The sequence below is a fragment of the Colius striatus genome, chromosome 8, assembly GCF_028858725.1.
Source record: "Colius striatus isolate bColStr4 chromosome 8, bColStr4.1.hap1, whole genome shotgun sequence".
NCBI classification, from domain to species: domain Eukaryota; kingdom Metazoa; phylum Chordata; class Aves; order Coliiformes; family Coliidae; genus Colius; species Colius striatus.
Window position 1 is genome coordinate 10,066,203 of NC_084766.1, and position 16,473 is coordinate 10,082,675.

The 16,473-nt window shown below is 38.3% G+C and overlaps 1 protein-coding gene across 5 annotated transcripts in view; it reads right to left on the reverse strand.

Moving 5' to 3' along the window:
* Positions 1-4,152: 4,152 nt before the first annotated feature.
* Positions 4,153-16,473, reverse strand: part of CCSER2 (coiled-coil serine rich protein 2) — a 70,510-nt gene continuing 58,189 nt past the window's right edge. For 4 of the 5 annotated variants that reach the window (XM_062001365.1, XM_062001363.1, XM_062001364.1 and 1 more), the window contains one exon: positions 4,153-9,295. In XM_062001365.1, coding sequence (XP_061857349.1) covers positions 8,519-9,295 — 777 coding nt within the window. In that variant the 3' untranslated portion in view covers positions 4,153-8,518. The remainder of the gene's footprint in view (positions 9,296-16,473) is intronic. The other variant, XM_062001366.1, reaches the window with a different exon arrangement.

Sequence of the window (16,473 nt, forward strand, 5' to 3'; positions counted from 1 at the left end):
TAAAAGAAATATATGTGCATGAAACCAGACAATATTACATAACAAAGTAACTGTCAAAGGTAATCTCTTGAGAAAATGAATACCCTCAAAGCAGCTCAAGAATAAGTGTCATTAGAAGTGTCTTTTAAAGGAAATGCATATTTTGCATGTATAAATACAAACTACAAACACATGGTAATTTTTTCCATAGCCTGCATGTCCCAGAAATGCCACAGATGGAGATTTCAACAGCCATTAATATAATGTACACATAGACCTCAACTAATTCTTTTGAAGTAAGAAATTGAGTGTTGGCATAAAACGCACAGGAGTGTTATTAGCAAAGAGCTTGTGTATCGTTAAGCTTCCCTGCGTAGTAATACCAAATCTGCCACAGCTTATAAGCATATGGTTTGAACATCATAGACTTTCTGGAAACAGAAGTTCATATGCTGGCAGGATCAACTCAGCATAACAACCTTCTGCTGCATATCTTGCAGCAGTGACTGCTTTGCTACTACTGTTTAATGCAGCAGGGCTCTCCCCTGTGATCGGGGACTTCTAGGTAGCTACCAGAGTACAAAAAGAACACACAGCAACAACCCACAGACATTACAGAACAGAAATGGAGGTTTATAAACCAGGACTAAACTCTGACTTGCCTGTAGTAGTCTGAATAACAAAGAAGCTGGTTTGCTTAAATCATTTTGCCAAAGGTGAGTGGAATTAAACCCAAAAAGTATCCCACAAACTCATATAATATACACCTTTGGGATCCTCCAGGAAGATGGAGATACAGCTTCCTACCACTTCATGATACTGTCAGGGTACTGTCTGAGATATGTATTCCCTTGAGAACTTCCTCATAGGCCTTCAGAGAACTTGTCCACTGTGTTGCACATAACTCACAGAAACTATTCTCTCTCATTCACACATAATTCCTGCAAATAACTGCTGCAGAACTCTAATAAAAGGGAAATTCATTAGATGTGGTAGTAATAAAATAGTTCACAATAAAGGTCCCCAAAGCTTTCCTTGCAAGGAATTCCTTCTGTAAAAAAAAAGTATATTTTATTTTTTTAGAAATGAAGCTCTGTATCTAGGTCAGGCTTTTGAAGACTCCTAAGCAGGAAAATGCAGGGAGATTAATATAATGTTTGAGAAAATAAGGGAGGATACTTTTCCTCAGGGAATTTTTATCATGCTGTCAGCATAGAATCTTGCAAGTCTTGACTTCACTAACATTGGTATTACTCTCATTTTATATATGAGGAAACTAAGGCACAGAGATTAAAGGAAGCATGAGATAATTAGTATGGTTTGTCAAACCGAGTAGCAATTAAAATGCAGTAAAGAACTGTAGGAATCGCTGGACTTTTATATTACTGAGCACTGAAATACATCAGATTAAGTGATCCAAGTCTTTAAAGGCTCGTAGGTTTTATATGCATCCACTGCTGATACAGCTAAATTAGTGGTTTTTACCATCCCTGGGGCTTGCCACTGTGTTCACAGAAGCTATTCTATACTGATGATGATAAAGAAATTAAGGAAATTTCCACAGATTGATTTTCAAGGGTGTCTCTGCTAACTCTAGCACCCAAGAGAATGATGTATCAGGTCTCTTCAGAATAAAATCTAAACAGTTGCTTTGTTTGGAGAGCTATTAAGAGAAACACATTCTCTCAGAACACGAAGCCCCATTGAAGTTAAGTATGTTTCTCCCAGACTCCTGCATTGCTATGGAATTTTCTTGAAAACAAACAAGAAAACAAACAAACCCAAGTAACTGCTGGAGTGCCTGGTCGCTACACCAGTTTTCAGAAATCTGCCACTTTGGGCTATTTCAGAAGCTTGCATTTTAATAGGCTTCAAAAGCCAACCTCCATCATTAAATGCTTTCAGCAATTGAAGTGATTTTCGAAGCTGTGATGAAGGGAAGCATTTTAAACAACACTGAAGTTTTCACACTTTGCTCTGCTTTGGCATAACCAAATTCAAAATCATTCCTAGAACAGAGTTTCTGGACTGTTACATAAGGCAGTTACTTCTGCGTTACCTTCATCCTAAGAACTCACACTACATTCAGTCAGGACCTTGAGCAAGGATGCACAACTGCCCCGTGTATTCTACTGGACCTGAGCACTCTTACTGCCTGTGGTTTCACAAGAAAACAACTAGAACTCCTAACAGAAAAATGTCTCTCTTACTTTTGCCTGATTAGCACTAAATACTCAATTACTTTTTAGAGCTGTCGTATTTATGTTGAGTGTCCTCTGCAAAAGGCAATCCTTTTGAGAAAAAAGCAGTTAATCTTCATAGCAGGGATAAGGCAGCAACCACAGAGATCTGGTTGATGTTACATACGCTTGGACATTAACTGGCCTTGAGGTTCAGTTGCATTCAAACATATACAGCAATGGTTTGATTTTAAGTGCAAGGAAAAGTGTTGTTTCTAGGTTGCAAAAGAAGGGAATTGTGTGAATTGTCTTCTCATCTAACACTTTCTCCTCACATGCAATATTCTGTCCAATGACGATAAAGCAGATCTACTCATGCTGGGAAACCATTGCTCCTGATCTAGCCAGCAGAACGCTTGCTCATCAGTGCCAGAAGGCCTTTACCTCTGGGTGGGAGAGGGCAGGGGACACAAGAGAGCTGTGAACTACAGCTTTTAGGAACACTACCAACATAGTCATTGCATCAGCTGTTTAGCACTTGATGATCACACTGATAGGATTACACATCACTGTAACACAGTCTTATCCACCAAGTAACACAAAGCACACTTATCCAGCAGAAGCATCAAGGCAGGAGGATCCACGATATGTTACTACCTTGTTGGGCCTCAGTTGAGGAAGGAACATAAAATGTGTTTGAACTTGGAAATCCTGTGGAGGAGTTCACTCCCAAAATCTGTGAAAGTCTTCAAAGATGATCTTGATCAAAATAAAGCCTTAGGTTAAAGATTACAAGTGTCTTATCTGCAGCATTTTTAAAGTGCTCTTTCTTCAAACAACAGGATTCTCCCTTGACCAATACCCAATTTCTTACTAAAATATCAAACTTGAACTTGCATCTACTAAAACAGTTTAGATTAATTGAAATGCAGTAGATTTCTTTTTATTTCAAGAATTATAAGCCGTTCAAACTGTGGGTAAAATACTGATCTACAATTAGGAGCTCTTAATGAATGTTTACATGCCTGCATACATTGTATTGATTTGGGCTCCTGTGGGGAATTTATTTTCACAAAGTAATCTCTTATGATAATCATTCCAATTAATTACCTAAGAAAACTCCACAAAATACTGTTCCCAAATGTGCACTATAGGTGAAATAATATACCTTTTAAGTACTGGCCATATCATAGAATGGTAGGGGTTGGAAGGGACCTTTAGAGATCATCTAGTCCAACCCCCCTGCAGAAGCAGGTTCACCTAGATCAGGTCACATAGGAACATGTCCAGGTGGGTCTTGAAGACCTCCAAGGAAGGAGACTCCACAATCCCTCCGGGCAGCCTGTGCCAGGGCTCCCTCACCTCAGCAGTGAAATAGTTTTTTCTTATGTTTAAGTGGAACTTTTTGTGTTCCAGCTTCATCCCATTACCCCTTGTCCTGTTACTATCTACTAGAGAAAAGAGGGATATCCCAACCTCCTGACACTCACCCTTTAGATATCTGTAAATGTTATTAAGATCTCCCCTCAATCTCCTCTTCTCCAGACTAAACAGCCCCAGTTCCCGCAGCCTTTCTTCATATGAAAGATGTTCCAGTCCCCTGATCATCTTGGTGGCCCTGCGCTGGACTCTCTCCAGCACTTCCCTGTCCCTCTTGAGCTGAGGACCCCAGAACTGGACACAGGACTCCAGATGAGGCCTCACCAGGGCAGAGTAGAGGGGGAGAACCACCTCCCTTGACTGCTGGCCACACTCTTGACTTCATCTTACACAATGCTTACAACATGTAGCCTCTCTATGTCTTCCTTTTTTTTTTTCCTTAATTAAAAAGTCTCATGCTAAAGGCCTGCAACTCTGTTGGAGAAAGACAATTCCATTCGAAAACAGTGTAATTACAATCTTTTCCTCCCCCAAAATTTCCTGTCTGCAGTCCTACAATCCTGAAGAGTCACTTAAAAATCCATGCAAATGAACAGTCAGGAGAAATAGATACTTATTAGAATTATGACTTTTATTTTATTCACTAGAGCAACATCGAGGAAAGAATTTTTACATACAGGTCTTTTCATCAACTTTACAAGCAAATTCCAATATACAGTATTTACTCTGGCCTGGGTTAAAAAAAACAAACCAAAGCAGATAGTAAGGGTACCTCTCGTTTCAGCTAGTATTGAATTTAAGATTTCAGTGATACTGGCATTATATTGTTTTTATTGTGGTGCTTTTACAATTAAGTAGGCAGTGAGCAGCTTTACCACAACAGTGACTGAATTTCCTTAAAACACAGTTGTAAAATGACTATACTGAGACCTACCACCAGGATCATGTATTCAATCCACTCTGCTCAGAAAAAGCCACTTTAACGAGATAAGGAAAAGCTACGGAAGCCAAATTCAAGGACGGATTTCCATTCGTATGGCAAGAAAACGTCCATATTAAGAGGATTATGTGCTGTGCAAGAACAGAAATACTTCCCTCCCCAACATGCAACCTACCCAAGTATGACACTTTAGAATGTGCACATGGTTGTGACATGCAAAGTAAATCACACAAAGGGGATTCAGGTTTTCAGCATCATTACAACAAATCAGTGTTTCGATCGAGGATGAAATGACTTTTCTGACCTATGAGGCGGTCTAGTTGCTACGTCTAGTCTCACTGATATGAGAAGTCAACTTGAGAAAGTCACTTGTTTCAGAACTACATGAAAAATGCAGTGCCATTTTAGATTTCCAGGGCCTTTGTGAGAGTCTAAGAGATAATATTGCACTTTTCTCAAACAAAAAGAATAATGTACCCGGCATACGTTTAAGGGCTACACTAGTCTCAGGGAAGTTTTGCCATCGGCCTTGATTGGCAGTAGGAAGCACTAGCTTCAGGGAAGGGGAAGATAATAATCTCACTGCATCATCAGTGTTAAAATTCCACGGTTGAATTAAAATCATTGCACAACAAAAACTCAGTACACTAGATGAATATTCTTAAACATGCTAGAGTGCGTATTGATTCTGTGAAAGTGACGTGAAGATACCTTGGAAACAGCAACACTGGCAGAGAAATTAGTTTCAAACAAAAGCCACACATCGCAGGAGGCATCTAGATTATTTTAGGCACAACTCCAAGCAATAAAGCTCATTTAAAGTGCAATTCTGGTTTTTTCTTCTGTGTTTATTCACTTGCTAAGATGCGTAATTGCCTCTGTACACACACACTGAACAGTAGTTTACTACTTTTGTGAATATTGCACAAAAGAATGAGAAATCAAAACCAATAAAAATGGCAATAAACCAGTTTTACAAACCTAAAAAGACCCTGAAGATATCAAATCCTTTAAGTATTTAGGATGTATCTGCACCAGTACTGATGATATATCTGCACCTTCCATAAGGTAGATCTGTTACCTGAAAATACTTACTTAATCCCATTTAACAAGCTCTACACGGTGCCCTGTTATCCATCTCCCCTCGACTCTGTCCTTCACCCAAGTGAAGCCTCAGACTTCACAACTCTCCTTCCAGCTGCCCTTCCAGGCTTTGCTCGTACTCTGGACTTACTATACATGCAATAGAGCCTTCCATGGTAAAGTCTGAAGAGCCAAAACACATAGTTGTCTTTAAAGGGATGCGAGGTTAGCAGCTGAATACAGATACAATTCAGGCTAGCATCTGTCTCATCTGTGATCACATCCTGTGTCTCAGTGACACACTAATCTGTCAGAACAAAATGGGGAAATGCTATAACAATGCTATCATTTACTTAGGCTCTTTCAACACAGAAAAAAACCCAACCCCAAACCCCAGAACACATCTTCATTCTCCTGAAAAAAAAAGGAAATGATTAAGAACTAGCTTTATTTTTATGAAAACCCTGATCATCTCTCTGCTTTGTTAATTTTCAGTAAAGGTGCAGATAGACAGGTGTCTATACTTTTAAATGTAAACACAAAAAATTGACCATCACTAAATCAGGCTGGTGATACCTCCAGAAGAAGACGCAAAAGAACTCATAGTGAAATATCTCTGTCAATAGCATTAAGTGAAAATTGTCTTTTTACACAATGTCATACACAACTAAAAATAAAGTCAGCTTCTCTTCAAGGAAAGTCAACTTAAAAAAAAAACACCTTTCATAGAAATCTATATGGACCTGAAAATTAACCAGGAATCTGATCATTTCCTCAGCAGTTTTTAAACTCCTGAGAAATGCAGTTAGCTGCCAGGAGCTACTTTTGGGGAACATAAACAGTCAGTTTTGTTTTCTCATTGAAGTCAGATGCTTGCACTGAAGGTCATCTCATTCAATGCTTTTCAAGAAAAGAAAGATTTTTTTGAATAATTGTTACAGTAATCTTGAATTATAGTTATTTTGATCCTATTTTAACTGTAACAATTAATGTTACTCTTGTTATTTTTTGCTTATCCCAAGAAGTCCTGCAGGTCTCTCTTGCAGACTGATATAAGCACTTCTGAAATACAACCTTCCTCCTACTCATTTACCCCCCAAGCTTTTAATTTTTCCACTTCATTGTCAGTTAAAAGAGTTTACAGTGTGACAGATCCAAATATTTTCTTTGATATCAATTATGTACTGCAAAACTCAGGTGAGATAATTGGTTGTTTTCCTTCTGCCACCCAACTAAGGAATCCATCATGATACCCCTAGTTACAGGGCTTACATTACAGAAGTTGATTATTGAACTTAGTTATGAAATGTGTATTACCTATTTGCTTTAATTCTCTCAAAGGAAATACTGTAACATCTCAACATGCAATAGCCAAAGCCTGGAACAATCTATTACTCTGTTTCATTTCACTGAGGGTATTTGCAGTTCAGGAAGAGATTTTGAGCAGTTACAGTAACAGCCTTCCGCTGATGATTTGAAAACCATGAACAGGAAGAAAAAAAACAAAAAGCCAAACCCCAATTGGTAACATTCAAGAGACAGTGATGGGAAAGAAGGGAAGAACTGGAGATGGGACATAACCTTAAGTTTCTGGAAAGCTTCACTGGATATGCATTTAACTCACAGAACGTGTGTCATGGTCCCATAGCTGCACCATGACGGGTCTGTATTTCCAGACCACTTTCAGAAAAAAATACTTGTCCTAGAGAGCAGAAAAATGTTTCTTTATTTCCCCCAAAAGCTCCTTCCCAGTTATCATGCATTTTAGAAATTAAAAAAAAACCACCCCAACAAAAAACTCAACTTAGAAAAAAACCCCAAACCAAAATACATATCTCTGAAAAACTCTTAAGAGTACCAGCTCTGGATTAGGACATAATAGGATTGCTCAAAGCAAAGAAGTGGGGCTAATTCATTCTTTGTCCTTTTTCAAAAATAGCTGCTTTTTTAAATACAAGTTTTATTCTGTAAAATAGTTTCAAATCCTCATACACATGGCAAAGTTTGTGCAAAATTTCAAGTCAGGTACTTCAGAGTCTTTCAACATTAAACAGAAATCAATAAATACAAGTAGTACAATAAAAGTTTAAAAATATTAAAAATGCACGTTGTGCAACCTCAACAAAGGTGTAATGGACCCCCTTACTACCAGAGGCTCCTTAATTACCAATTTGTAAGAGCCTGTATTGGAAGGCTTTGCACAAGTTTCCTAAGCACTGCGTTTTAAGAATCTACCCAGTCATGTGTCTATTCAACACAATAAAAACATATCACAATCATTTTAACAAATGATGATGATTAAGAGAGAAGATTCATTTCACCCTGTGAAATACTCTTATTGTCTGTGAACAGTGAAAACAGGATAAATAAAGAATAGAGCAATTTCAGATTACAGCAAAACAAAACAACCCACCCCATCCATCAGATTAAATAACATTAAATATGTCAGTCTTGAGATGATAAATACAAGGATTTTTGCATAGGCCTCTGGAATACAGAGTCAGAATTATGGCCAACAAAACATCTGCCAGTAAGTCTAATTTTCCACTACTCTCATCTAACAAATACTCAAAATCAAGAAGTTAAACCGAATAATAATTTCATTGTCTAACAACTCAGAGGTAAGAAATGATTTCTGCCATACTGAAATACACAGTGCAGCACTCTGGTATTCATGGTCACCACAGACTTCATTATTTGGTTAACTACTCAGAACACTGGGCAATATGACCTTTAAAAGAGACCTTCAATGTAATAAAACTCTCAAGAGCAGCTGCACAGCTCGTAACAAGAGCTTCAAAACGTGACAGGATGGAGTATGCAAGCACTACACAAAGATGCTACTTTTAATATTTGCTCAGGTTTTGCAGGCTGTAGGTAAAGCCACCTCACAGGCAGTCAAAACTTAGAAAGCAGTTTAATGTATGGCATCATTCAACGAGCTGTAGGTACGTTCTCAATGTGTCTTTGGTTTAGGGAGGCGGGAACGCAAACCGATATTGGACATTGGCGTCATTTCCTTTCTCTGTACCAGTGGCTTTGGGATGCTCGTCTTCACACTGGTGTTTTGAGGCTCTGGCGATACTGGTGTGGATTTCTGACTGCTCATTTGCTTAGACTTAAAAGTAGTTGGTGGGCGAAGTTTAGACACTTTCTGACTCTGTTTACCCTTTAGGTTATCTTGACTAGATGTTGGCTGTAGCTGAGCTGAACTACTTAACGGTAGAAGCTCACGTTCCTTGGAAGCAGAGGAATGATTTGCAGATCGTGCGAGAACAGCCATTGTCGGAGGCACTAAAGCAGTTGGGGGCTTGGCAATTCTTGAAGTCTTTGGCTGAGGAGCCTGGTTTGTGAGTGAGGGTTGACCTTTCATAGTTAATTCAGTCTGCACCTCTCTAGCATCAGCTTGTGGAGAGGTCTGAAAACAGGAACGAGATGGTAATGCGACTTCTTTACTACCAGCTACCTCTCCAGTATTTTTGTTTTTCAAATTGTCCAAATATGATGCATTCTCATCTTTAATGTTTAATTGAATGTTCATTAAAGAGTTTATATCATTCAGGCTATTTGTGAGAGAGACATTTGCAGCATTTTGATTCTGATGATTGCTATTTTCATGCAGACTGCACTTGGGATATTCACTGGGGGCCTCGATATGTGGCATTTTTGTTAGTTTTCCCTGGGCGAGGTCTGTGGAACTGGGAAGGCTGCTGGAAGGCTGTAGTACTTGAGGCTGTTAAAGAGAAAAGAATACAGTAATACATTAGGCAAAGAAAATACCAGATAACATTCTGAATCCAACGTGTGCTGACTGGATGCTTGAAAAGGGCTATATGTCTTTGTTTTAAAAATCATAGCTTTGACTTTGGCAAAACATCATGGTTCATGGGACATGTACAGATGTGACTTGTAACTGAAATGGAAAATACAATACCAGCACTGAAATATACAACAACATAAAGATAAAAAAAGAAACAAATTAGTTTAAAAAATAAACATGGAAAAGGTATGGTTGATGGTTTCACCTAAATCTGCAGGACAGCGTAAGAATGGCACACAGGTACTGATCAATTCTCATCAAAGTATTTAATAAATACATGCAACCACTATCAGACTGTAGCTATCTTTTAATTGCTATTCACTCCATACTGAAGTTAAAACTACCCCAAACCTTTTATCAATGTTCTGTAGTGCACAGGCAGGACACATGAATTTACAGTGCATCTTCCTCGCCTTGCTGAGGTCGGAAAATTTGATACAGATACGTTGTAACTAGGCTACTGACTAGACCCAGGTAACTGTTTCATCTTGAATGGATTCAAGCCCACTTAAGGAACGCAGAGGTGCATATGTTCATGAGATCTGCTAAGATATGTATCCACTGATCCTGAGGAAACTGGCAGAGGAATCCATCATATTTGAGAAGCCATGGCAACTTGCTGCAGTTCCCAGTGACTAGAAAAAAGGAAACAGAACCTCCATTGTTAAAAATTAAGGAAGACCCAGGGAACTCCAGGCCTGTAGTCAGTCTCACCTCTGTGCCCAGCAACATCAGGGAGTAGATCAAATTCAGTGACCTTCTACAGTGGGTTTACAGCGTTGGTGGATAAGGGAAGAGCAATTGACATCATCTACCTGGACTTGTGCAAGGCATCTGACACTGTCCTGCACAACATCCTTGTCTCTAACTTGGAAAGACACAGATTTGATGGAGGGAGCACTTGGTGGGTAAAGAAGTGACTCATTGGTCTCACTCAAAGAGTTGCAACCAATGGGTTGATGTCCAAGTGAAGACTAGTGATGAGCGGTGAACCTCCAGGGTTTGTAGGAAGACAGACATTGGTTAACTTCTTTATCAGCAACATGGGCAGGGGCATCAAGTGCACCCTCATCAAGTTTGCCAAGCACACCAAGGTGAGTGGTGTGGTTGACTCGCTGGAGGGAAGGAATGGCATCCCCAGGGATCTGGACAGGCTTGAGAGGTGGGACTGTGGGAACCTCATAAAGTTCAAGGCCAAGTGCAAAGTCCTGCACATGGGTCAGGGCAATCCCAGGCACAAATACAGGCTAGGTGGAGAACAAATTGAGAACATCCCTGAGACGGATGACTTGGGGCTGTTCGTTGACAAGAAGTTCAACGTGACTTGGCAATGTGCACTTGCAGCCCAGAACCCCAACTGCAGCCCGGGCTGCACTGAAAGAAGAATGACCAGCAGGTTGAAGGAGGTGATTCTCCCTCTCTACTCCTGTCTCATGAGACCCTATCTGGAGTACTGATGCCTCTTAAAGAAGCTTGAGAAGCACATGGAGTTGTTGAAGCAAGTCCAGAGGAGGGCTGCAAAGATGCTCCAGAGGGCTGGAGCACCTCTCCTGTGACAATAGGCTGAGAAAATTGAGATTATTCAGCCTGGAGAAGAGAAGGCTCTGGGAAAATCTTCTAGCAGCCTTCCAGAACCTAAGGGGGTCTACAAGAAAGACAGAGAGGGACTTCTTACAGGGGCACATACCGATAGGACAAGGAGTGATAGCTCCAAACTAAAAGAATGCAGATTTAAATCAGATAGAGAAATCCTTCCCTGTGAGGGTGCTGAGGCACTGTCACAAGTTGCCCAGAGAGGCTGTGGTGGCCCCATCCCTGGCAGTGTTCATGGCCAGGCTGGATGGGGCCTTGAGCAACCTGGTCTAATGGAAGGTGTCCCTGCCTATGGGAGGAGGATTAGTAGAACTAGATGATCTTCAGGGTCCCTTTCAACTGAAATCATTCTATGATTGACAAAGGAGTGATCTTAAACACAGCAACACACCAGAGTACATGTGAAGCTAGAGATCATGCACTACTACACCAATAACCAAGGGATAAAGATAACAATGAAGGTTTTAAGTTATATCAGAAGATACAACTAATCAGACATGTATCAGACACAAGAACTGTCAGTACCTCTTTTGGGACATGTCTATTTTCTTTTCTTCCCTGTAAAAAGACTGTAGAGATTAATGTGTGTGCTAGTTTCACATATGCATCCTAGACTTGTAACTTGTATACAGATCTTGGAAGCACTACTACAACTTCTGCAATTTATAGCAAAACTGCCAAACTATTATAAAACAAGCTATATTTTTAACAAGTTTCAAAGTTTGGATGATTTTCTCATTTTCTTTGTAATAGAAGGGAACTGAACTGCTATAAGCTAGTCTTATTCCTAAACTACTTCAGTTCTTAATCGATAGATTGCACATAAGCATAATAAGCAGACTTATGTTCTTTCACTAGGGAAATACAGCCACAGCAAAAAAAAGAGGCAATGTTTTGTCTTCAAGACATTTGACTAAAGATGCCACTTCAGTCACTCTCTTGAATTATTCCCAGCTTCTAATTAGAAAGGCAATTATTTATCTGGTCTTTTTTGCTATTAAAATGAGCACAAATCACTTAACGATAGCTGTGCCAAAGTCCTCAATAGCATGTTGCTGGATTCTTTAAGCTTTTCATCTTTCCCCTGGTAGAAATACTATTGAAAACTCAATTGTCAAAATCCCTCATCAAGAAAAAAAAAACATAGTAATGAGTGAAATTTGTGAATCCTTAACCAAGCAACCCTACAGGAAAGAAGTGCTAAAAACAATTACTGATTCAATATTTTAAGAGTTACAGCTGAAAATGAATCCTCCAGATATTTTCATCATTTTTCAGTGTTTCTGTAATGGGTTACAGAAGTCATCCTTCCATCTTAGGAGCTGACAGATGTTAGCCCAAAAGATTTATTGATTTGAGACCTCACCTGCAAAAATAAAACTGCTAAAAATGAGTGCAGAAACCAAAGCAATATATATCTGATTCCCATACAAATACTTCAACAAGTCACATTTTCTAATCCTACTTGAAGTAACAAATTTATAGCAAATAGTATTGTGTCAAATCGTAAGATGTAAAAATAATTGTCAGGAAACATCTGCTCACCTAGAAAAATCTTCTAAATGCCAGTCTTTAAAAATGCAGACAACTATGTAATCTGAGCTTTACAAATCTTAACTTCATATCAAATAATCCTAACTGTACTACTTGGCAAAATGACACTTTTCTACATTAGAGAAGAAACTGTATTTGTATGGAAAGCTGAGTGCATTGAATGCAAAAACATCTGAGATACAGCAAAGGAGCAAGCTTCCCATAATGCTATTTTGAGTTCTTTTGACAAAAGCTAGGCAATAGTTTTCCATTTGGACAATTTCACCTTTTAAATATAGAAATAGTGAATATGTGTTTCCTTTCTGATCATCCTTCACAACCTAAAAAGCCCAATAAGCTTACTATCCAGAAAGTTAGCAATGCAAAGGTAGAAAACAGTTACATGCTCAGAATAAGGACATTAAAACTCTGATATCGGGTTTGCTCAATTGTTCTAAATACCGTACTGTTTTCTAATTTTGTATTTCTGCTTAGTAAGTCCATCCAACAATCATAACTACAGATTTCAATCTCTTCAAGTGGCTTTATGCAAAAACATTCGAGATGCCACAGAAAGCAGAAAAATACCACTTTCCAAACATAGAAGTAACACTTGACAAGGTGCCTGACACTGAGAACTGCACTACCTTCATCTACAGCTTATATCTTTGTCTTATATACAACTTATTCTTTTTTTACTAGGAAAGTCTTAATAAATTATGACGGTGTTATTAGTTAAAAAGAACAGCCAGCAGAAGGATTAGTACTTGGTGAATTTCATCACAAGAAGGAAAGAGAACAGAAAGATAAAGAAGCATCCCACTGGCTAGTATTTTATTTCATGGAAGTCTTAAAATAAAGTTTGTCATCTGCATTGCTTTGATAATATTTTGAGGTGGGACAAACCATGAGTTGGTGTAGACTCTCATGCCAATCACACTTCTATGCTTGTCTTAGAGAAAACACTTGGCTGGACAAACACCTGTATTCCCTTAGGATGCTCCTAAAATGCAAAGTTAAGACTTTAAAACATTGAGTACAATGTAACTGAATAAAATTAGTCCTCTCCAAGTTGAAAACTGATTAGACAAAAACCTTTGTGTACATGCTCCTTCTTGCACAAGAAACTTTTCTGTACTGAGAACACCTTCAAAGACTTGCATGTATTGATGCATCAAGCAAAATCAACAAATTACAGCACCTACAACATGAGCTTAAGAGATTCTCTTGCTTCTCTCAAGTAAAACTGGCTGCTACATCACCCAGAGAAAAACAGCAACATATCCACTAAGAGGATTACCCTTACTACATAGTTATTGAACCACTAAGGTTGTATTAGCCTTGTGTTAGAAAGCTGAGACAAGTATCTTATAAGAAGTCAAATCAATGTGGTCATGACATTGATACTCATTGCAATACCACTTTAAAATTCCCTTCAGATTTGCTCTGCTTTTTCTGTACCTCTAACACCATCTCGAGTCCCTATATCATACCTCTGTAGATTAAAATAAAGGCATTTTCTGCCTGCAGTATTTTGAGGAGCGAGGGAAATGAAGCAATGAGAAATCTGAGAACTGCATGCACATCTCCCATAAACATGCATCATGCATAGGGTAAAAAAACCAAAACCCAACAACAGTGAAAATGCATGAGGAGGAGATGGGAAGAAATCTGAAGTTGTACTGTACCACGCTTTATCACAGAAGTAATGGACTAACTTCTCAACTCCTTGCCAATAGCATAATGGGAAAGCAGAGACAAGAAAAAGACAAGGACAATGATGTCAGAGGACCAAGACAAAACAATGAGCAATTGCCATGACAGAACTGCAACTTTTCACCACTTCTAATGCAATTACCATATCCCCCATCGATTTTTAATCCACCTTGCAAAAACAAAGGTAGCAATAGTGTTTAAGTAATGCAGTACAAATAATATTTATAGCAAGACCAGCATGGAACACTTTTGCTCTTATAAAATGACATCTTTTAACACAGATAATCTCTTGCCTCTTCAATACTGTTTAGAGCAGTGACCTGAATTTGTGTGTTTGATTACAACTGTATATATTAAAAATATTTGCATCCATCCACATACATGTTAGATATCTATCAATGAAGAAAAGCATCATATGATGCACTGTATTAAATATTTTAGCCATGTTGCTCACACTGTTTATAATCACCCACCTTCCTAGCAACTCACTCACTAGCTTGAAGGGACTCCAAATTACCATGGTTTCTTTTCGAAGGGGCAGCAAGCAGACACACAAACCCTGCTATATATATCCATTTTTCATTTTCTGATCAGTTCTGACATCCCTTATCTCACTGCCTTGGCACAGGATAAGTTTTCCTTAAATAGACCTTCATTTGAAGACACAGTATTGCTGAAAGGCTACACTGGCAAGCTCTCATTTTCTACTATCGTCAAGATGTCACATCTTAAAGCTGGAGCATTTGCCAACACCTCCTTTTGGATTTTTTCCCCCCTTTCCTTTTAGCTGGATGTATTACACTCATATTTCAACATTGTTCAAAACGATTCCACAGTATGGAGTAAGACTTCAAATAATGACACAAAACCACTCCCATTGGTTTTTCTTTTTTCAATTACTATTCGCCAGAGCATGAGGTTAGTAAAATAACTGGTAATACAGCACAGCATTATTTTTTTCTGTCTGGAGAAATTTCAACTTAAAGAAAAATACTGTCTCAAAAAAAAATTACTGAAAGCAATATAGACTATATCAAGGGAGGCATTTCATCCATTGAGATACATGTGCAACAGACAAACAAATAGTACCTAGTTAGGTACAAGAGACATTTCTCTTGTAGTCCAATCTGCAACTACCCAACATAGGAGGAGTTTTTCTTAAAAGACATATCTTCACATAGCTGAACACTCATTTCTCAGAGCAAATGTAGTTACATATAAAGGACAGTAATGTAATGATTTCAGGATTAAGATAATTTGTCACTTTTTCAACATGAATCAGCAAACTTCCAAGATAATATTCTGAAGCAACTTTGATCTGCTAACATCAACACTTTGTACACCCTACAAAGAATCTGAATCAGTCCACAAGGACTTTGAAACATTTCATCACGTTAATCAATGCATCTTTGTTTTAAACAAAAAAAAAAGCAGGAAAAATCAAAGTCTGAACCTGACTTATAGTTAATTTGCATACAGCAGCTTTCTTGCTGGTGAGAAAGAGCTGCATGTTACCTGCTGGAATTGCTAACTTGATCTTTATTTGTAATGCTTGCATACAAAAAGTCTAAATACTTCTCCTATGAAGTGCACAATAAGTGGAAACATGAACAACTGGAAGGCTCAAGTAAGAAAACTTTTCATTGGCATTTCTGAGTGAGAAAGCACTTCAGGCTAGGAGCCTAGAGAAGGTAGTATAACATTTCTGTATTACAACAAGTGTTCATAATTGGTTCATTAACAGATTCTAAATGCTGTTTTTCTAAAGCTGCATCATTAAAGCTCCAGAATACAGATGCCAAAGTTTAAAATTGTACTTAAGTTTGCTATGTCGTCACATTATATCCTATAACCAAGAGAAAGATAAAGGGCCATTACATGAGTTTAGTTCAAGACACACAGGAGTTAGAGGAACAAAAACCATATAATTTTGTTAATTAAATGACAAAAATCAATTTACTATTATGAAACTGTTTATGAAATACAAAACACTGAATTGTTCCCAAGTTTGTTGAGACATGAAGTTAATAAATGTGTGAGTATTAAAATTAATTTTCATTAGAAGTACAAGACATACATCCAATTCTAGTACGTATTAAAGTGCAGTCACACGCTAAGTTCACAGGGCAAGTTAAGCAGTAGGTATGCTAACACTGTAATTGATGCTGAGACCTGTAAACCTGTGTCAGTATTGTGATATTATTACATGGCAGAGAGGTTACCTGTCCTGTACAGTAGCAGTAAAATTA